The following is a 7,248-nucleotide window of genomic DNA, read 5'->3' as shown; positions in this document are numbered from 1 at the left end:
GTTACATCTACAAGCTAGAAGAACTCAAAGTAAGAGGACCAATTAAAGGTCCTTCTTATGGTCTGCCCCAACACTAAAGCCCAGATCACAACACAAATGATTTTATCTGTAAAGGTTTATTCAAAGTGCTCATAGCTGGCCACTGATTATTCTCACTCCCTCTCCTTCTCCATCAAGGAAATGTCTCACAGCATGGAAAAAAAGCAGCGACCATCTCTATGTGGACACAACAGCATTATAGTAATTCCTTGCTGTCTCCACATTTGTGAGGCCTTAATCTTTACTTAATCTGTTTTCAGATGTTGTCCTACCTGTTTCATCAACTCCTTAGAAATCTAAGGGAATGAAAAGGAATAGGATACTTAGAGGCTATAATATTTACATCAAATACACACACACACACATACACACACACACACATCATATACACATACACACAGTATATTTATTTCATATATGTGTATATGATCCCCAAAGGCCACTGATCATCTTTGTTGTCCATGAGGAGTAGATATGGGAGTAGTGCTTACTCACAGCACAACTACAGAATATATCTTTCCTCTATTTTCCAGATCCAAAGCATGATAAACAAAGCCAGTGATGGTGAACTTAGGACCCATGTTATCAGAGCTGACATGCCCCGGCACTTTGGGTGACACGCCAGTGTTCACCAACATCCAACAACAACTATTTTCAATTGCAAATCCCATTCTTGTGAGATTTGCAGAAGGCTGGGGTGTGCTCTTGTGCAGTCTCCAGAGCCTCCCAAAATTGCCCAAGAATGAGACATATTTTCACACAGTTTTCAGAAGCTACAGAGACAACAGAAGCGAATTCTCTAAAGTTTGCCATCGCCGAGCTAAGCTTTCCAAAACAGAGGTAAGATGCATCAGGTTTTTTTTCCTCTTTCCACAAAAAACTTTTTTTAAAAAAATAGAAAAATAATTTCACTGGTCTAATCCAACCCAAGACAAGCATTGCAAAATTGTTTGGAAGTACGATACCCTTGTTATCAGCAGCAATAAAACCCAAGACATTTTCATGTCTCAGCATGATTGTCTGGTAGATTTCTGCTTCACGAAACCAAGACCTTTCATCTCTTGAGGAAAAGATCTTCACAGCAACATCCTCTCCACACCATTTTCCACGCCAGACTTCACCAAATCGACCTTTTCCAACTATTTCTTGAAGAACAATTGTCCTTGCAATTGTCCTTTGGACTAGGAGAGGTAAACCTAATGAGAAAAACACACAATTACAGTTTTTATTTTTTTCTAAAAAATAAAAAATAAAAGGCTTAGTATTATGCTAACACAATCTCATCAAATCGGTCACAAGTGTTTTTCTATCACACGCCTTTGAACAAACCCAAAAGCATGAGGCTTTTTCAGCATGGACAATTCAATGGACAATTATGTACCCAGCATTTGATTGTAAGGATGGATGCCTTTTTCATAAATTATAATCGTGCCGTTATATGAACTCATCGTCACTGCAACATAAGTAAATCTCAGTTTCCAAATATGACCTCTCTGTATTCGTGAAGGGCAGCCCACATTAAATATTTTCCAAACTTTTTTCTCATTTCATACCTAATATTGACATAGTCAGCTGCTGTTGTGTCTCACCCAGCAACAAATCTGTTTTGGCCTTCTATAACAGCAGTGGAAATCTGTGATCCTGTAGTTGTTTGCTGAGCTACAATGCTCAGCAACTACAGCCAGCACAGGGATAAATAAACTGCAGGTCACCAGTTCCGCTTCCCTGCTTATCAGACTGGAAAATGGATACAGGAGATGGCTTTTTAAATCTTTCTTTTCCATTTGGGGTAGAAACATACTGAAGAATAGAGTACGTGCTTCTGGGCATATGCAGAGTAATTAGGTGGCAAAGCTTTTCACTGAAAAAGTAAAATGCTTATAACATTATCTTAGACGCAGAGTGTAAGTTAATTTATTTATTAAATTTATATGCCACCCATCTTGCTATCCAGAGCATTTAGCCCAGCTATCAGTAAATGCTAACAGGCACGTGAGAATAGGAAGACCTTATTTTTACCTAAGCTGCATCTTTCAGAAATGGAAACATGAGAGAGTCAGACAGACAGACAGACGATATAAAGACTTGTTTGAATAACAATAAGCCAAATGAGATCTAGATATAGGGATAGCATGAGAAGTACCTTATCCAACTCTGGCCATTTGTCCCAGTGATCAAAATAGGCTCTTAGGTGTCAAGAGTAATGCCATCACCTCAAAGGTATTATAGCCAGTGACTGTCTGAAGCAGGTTCCAGGTACAGCCTAATGAGATCAACTAAGAGTGGCACAACCCTCGTTAAGCTCTCTTCAATAGAGTAGCTCTGTCTCAAGGCATGATTAGATGATTAGATGATTCAGTTTCGAAGAAATGAGACTTCAGTCATTGACGTCAATTCACATAAAGCACAGTTTTAAGCAAGAGCTCCTTCTAAATCTATACTTATTTCAGAACAAAAGTTACTGGCACGAAATAGCTAGTTAATTGTCATCATGAGTCTGATTTTTGAAGCCAAAACATGTCTGGAAGCACTATAAAAATGTCCATTGTTGTAGATTGATAATTAAGAACCCATTCCACACTTGGCTTATAGCCAGATGTTACATGGGATGTCAAAAATTATTTCTCTCCTGGCAAATTTCTCTTTTTTCTACAGATACATGCAGAATATTCAGAAGGCAGCTAAAATTTCTAATCCAGCTAGTAGCTTTGCTAGATGATAGATGATAGGACAGACAGACATGATAGATCAGCAGTCCCCAACCTTTTGGGCATCAGGGACCAGCTGCATGAAAAAATAGTTTTCCATGGACCAGGGGGTGTGGTTTCACATGCTACCTAGATCCCACACATGCACAAATGATGCTTCGTTCACTTGGGCGGCCCAGTTCCTAACAGGCCAGGGATGGGGGTTGGGGACCCCTGTGACGTATGATAGGATAGACAGACAGGATGATAAGGAAGGACAGAAATTGGGGCATTGTCAGAAATTTTACCATGGAAGTTTCTATTGTTCCACAATAATAATGTGTGAAGATTGAAAACAAAACAACAAAAAAGATCTGTTACCAGAGGTGGGATTCAGCCGGTTCGCACCAGTTCGGCAGAACCATTACCTACTTTCTCTTGAGTTTGGCGAACCAGTTGTTAAAATGGCACTTGAAAAAAGTGGAGTTCATGTGCGCACCTGCCTCGTACTCACCCCGCATCCGCCATGCTCTCCACAGCACGCTACAGTTGATCCGAGGTGTGGACAGCATGGCTGATGGGTAAGTGTGTAGGAGATGTGCACACACACTCTGCTGTTTTCAGTGGCACTTCGGTGCCTGGCCAGCCACCTCGGGTCAGCTGCAGCGTGCCGTGGAGAGCATGGCAGACGCGGAGCGAGCACAAGGCAGTGCCCTCCCGAAAGGTGGCATGGCGATTGGTCGGCGGACACACCATGAATGGGGATTCATCATCCCCAAACCCTGCTGCTGCCAAAGTGGATCCCGGGCTGCAATGGAGAGACTGGAAATGGAGCAGCTGGTGCGAGGGAAGGAGGAGCAGGAGAAGAAAGAGGAAAAGAGGCCGAGTGAGGAGCAGAGCCATCCCGGCCAGCCAGGCACCGAAGCACTGCCGAAAACAGTGGAGTCTATATGTGTGCCTACAACATGCTTGCCCCGCATCAGTCATGCTCTTCACTCCTCGGATCAGCTGCAGCGCGCCATGGAGAGCATGGCAGAAACAGGGTGAATGCGCACACAGACTCCACTTTTTCAGTGCCCTCCCAAGAGACGGCATGGCGATTGGTTGGTGGGCACGCCATGAATGGGGATTCACCATCCCCCAAACCCTGCCACTGCAACCCCCCCGGGTTAGCCATGGAGAGCATGGCTAACACGGGGAGAGCATGTGGCAGGCAGGCACACAGACCCCACTGTTTTTGGTGCTTCTTCTCACTTAGCCACTTTTCCTCTTTCTTCTCCCCGCTCCTCCTTCCCTCATGCTGGCTGCTCCACTTCCGGTCTCTCCATTGCAGCCCAGGATCCACTTTGGCAAACTTCTTTTATTTGTGGGACAAGGTTAGCATAGAAGTGCTTTGGGAAGGGAGGGCATCTGGGCGGGGGTGGATGGGTCAAGCTCTCCAGCTCTGACACACTCCTCTGCCGCCCTGGGCAGTCCCATAAACAAAAGAAGTGTGTGGGACAAAAAAAAAGTTCAATCAATCAATTCCAACTTTGCGAGATCTTTTTTTTTTTCGTGAGAAGTTGGAATTGATTGATTGAATTTTTTCTTTTTAGTCCCACAAACTTCTTTTATTCGTGGACTGCACACGGCGGCCGAGGAAGTGGCAGAGGATTGCGTCGGAGCTGGAAAGAAGATTAGAAAAGAAATGGTTTGGGAAGCGAGGGCATCTGGGCAGTGGTGGGTGGGGCAAGCTCTCCAGCTCTGTAGCGGCAGAGAAATGTGACATCTGCCGCTTCAGTGGCTGTGTGGGCAGAACTGCGAAGAGGGCTCAGAAGGAGAGTGAAAGGGAAAAGGCTGGGTGGGCAGGTGAGGGGGGGTCTGTCCCACGTCGCCTCACTTGTTTTGCAGCCACTTTTGGCCGAACTGTGTCGCACCCGCCAATGCCGCTGCCATGAGGTTTGGCAGATCCCCCCTGAGTGGCCATGATCCCCCCTCTTCAGCCAGCCACCATCGCCCAACCTACTCCTTGCCTGAACAGCTGGCTGGCAGAAAACCTCACCGCTCTTCTCCTCCTCGTTGTCCTCCCCACTCAAGTGGCTGCCAGAAGCTTGGGTGCCTCAGACGGAGCTGAGTTGAAGAAAGCGGAGGCGCAGTAGTGTGATTGCTCTCAAACAATAAGACCTGGGTGCACTGCTCACTTGTTTGTGCCCGCCTTATTGAGAGGAATCCCGCTGCTGTGCCTCCGCTTTCTTAAACTCAGATGGAGGCGCTCCATTGGGGGGGTTGGGTGGAAGCAGCAGCGGTGGCAGAGCTCTCCATCCTGGGGTGGAAGAGGCGGCGGCAGTGGAGTGCTCCGTCCGGGATGGGTTGAGGGGAAGCAGCGGCAGTAGCAGAGCTATCTATCCTGGGGGGAAGCAGTGGTGGCAGTGGAGTGCTCTGTCGGGTTGGGTTGGGGGGAAGCAGCAGCGGTGGAGCACTTTGTGCAGAGGGGGGGAATTCTGCAGAGAACCGGTTGTTAAATTATTTGAATCCCAGCACTGTCTGTTACTACAAATCAAATCCAATGAGAAGAAGATATTGGAAAGAATGCATCAGTTTTGGAAAGTACAACAAGCAGAACTGAAAAAATTGCAAAAGTCTACTCAGGGCAAAAAAAAAAAAAATCAAAGTAACTCAGCTGGGGAAAGTGAGGGTGGCAGTAGAGGAAGTCAGCATAGTCCGCTGAATAGTTTTCATTCCCAAACGAGGCATCCTCTCCTCTGCTTTCTTAGAAAGAAAAAAAAAGCCCTCTAACCAAAAACAAAAATAGCTGAACTAAAACAAAAATAGCTGAGATCTAGAATAGCAAACACACACGCAAAATAATAAAGTTGCCTGCATTGAAATTTGTTCCAAAAAAACAGCTAGCATAAGCCTTAAAATATGCCAATAATGTAATATCAAATATAAACACCAGCTCACTACAAGAAACAAAACTGATGTACAGCATAGCTGCAGTCATAACTGAAGATCTTGGAAACAAAATCAGCAAACAAGGAAAAATGGGAGATCAGGTTGGAAAAAAAGATTAGCATGCTAAGATTAGAACCAAGCAAGCTAGAACAAATAAAAGCTGAAGAACAAGAAGACCAAAAAGTACCTGATCAAGAAATATTACTTAGAAACAAGGAAGATCAAAGAAGCGCTGGAAGTAACATAGTAACAAATAATAATAATAATAATAATAATAATAATAACAACAACAACAACAACAACAACAATAATAATAATAGTTGGAAGGGACCTTGGAGGTCATCTAGTCCAACCCCCTGCTCAGACAGGAAACCCTATACTATTTCGGACAAATGGCTGTCCAGTCTCTTCTTAAAAACTTCCAGTGTTGGAGCATTCACCGCTTCTGGAGGCAGGTTGTTCCATTGGTTAATTGTTCTAACTGTCAGGAAGTTTCTCCTTAGTTCTAGGTTGCTTCTCTCCTTGATTAGTTTCCATGTTTCTTCTTGTCCTGCCTTCGGGCGCCTTGGAAAATAGCTTGACTCCCTCTTCTTTGTGGCAGCCCCTGAGATATTGGAACACTGCTATCATGTCCCCCCTCGTCCTTCTCTTCATTAAACTAGACATACCCAATTCCAGCAGCCTTTCCTTATATGCTTTGACCTCCAGTCCCCTAATCATCTTTGTTGCTCTTCTCTGTACTCTTTCTAGAGTCTCATCATCTTTTTTACATCGTGGTGACCAAAACTGGATGCAGTATTCCAAGTATGGCCTTACTAAGGCATTGTAAAGTGGTATAATAGCCATAGCCATGTAGTTCAGTGGATTTGAAGCTTGAATTGCACTAGAGGCAGGTTCTCCAATTTCAGCCAAATCAGAAACATTTTTACACATTCTTCAGTGGAAGAGTGCAATGAAGCAGCCAACATCCCACCAAGAAAAAACAACGCAGTTCTGGGTGCAACTATGGGACAACCCAAAGAAATATAACAAGAATGCAGCTTGGATAAAGGAAGTAGATAAGGGGGAAAAGAAGCTGAAATGAAAGTTCTTGTAATATCAGCACAAACAGTAGAGAAAAGGGCAAGGAAGATCAAGAATTGGTCGGCAGCAAGTGAAGATGAATTGCATAGGTTTTGGTTGAAACATCTGGCTGGTCTACATCCACTCATTGCCAAGCAGTTTAACAGCATACTGCAAGGAGGCGACACTGAAGATTGACTAACATCTGGCAAATCCTTCCTGGGGCAGCACCAGGCAACTTCAGGCCTATTACCTGCTTACCAACAACTTTCAGTTTGTAAACTGGCATTGTGTCTGATGCAGTCCAACAGCATCTAATTGAAAACAAACTTTTACCACCTGAGCCAAAAGGAAACTGCCCGAACAGCAGAGGAATAAAAGAATCAGCTCCTAACTGACAAGATGATTTCGGAAAACACTATTGGTGGACAAAAATGCCAAATCCAATCTAAATATCTGGCTGACTAGGTGACCAACCATAATAATAATAATTAATTAAACTTGTATGTTGTCCATCTCCTATCAC

At 44.1% G+C, this 7,248-nt stretch overlaps 1 protein-coding gene across 1 annotated transcript in view; it reads right to left on the bottom strand.

Moving 5' to 3' along the window:
- ACVR1C (activin A receptor type 1C) overlaps window positions 1-7,248 on the bottom strand; it is a 37,586-nt gene that overhangs the window by 16,365 nt on the left and 13,973 nt on the right. Inside the window, exons 3-4 of the mRNA XM_015818368.1 lie at window positions 1,000-1,235; window positions 312-335 (exon numbers count right to left, since the gene is read on the bottom strand). Coding sequence (XP_015673854.1) covers window positions 312-335; window positions 1,000-1,235 — 260 coding nt within the window. The remainder of the gene's footprint in view (window positions 1-311; window positions 336-999; window positions 1,236-7,248) is intronic.

The sequence above is a fragment of the Protobothrops mucrosquamatus genome, unplaced genomic scaffold, assembly GCF_001527695.2.
Source record: "Protobothrops mucrosquamatus isolate PMUCROS unplaced genomic scaffold, P.Mucros_1.0 scaffold729, whole genome shotgun sequence".
In the NCBI taxonomy this organism is placed as follows: domain Eukaryota; kingdom Metazoa; phylum Chordata; class Lepidosauria; order Squamata; family Viperidae; genus Protobothrops; species Protobothrops mucrosquamatus.
This window is presented reverse-complemented; position numbering and strand designations above follow the sequence as displayed.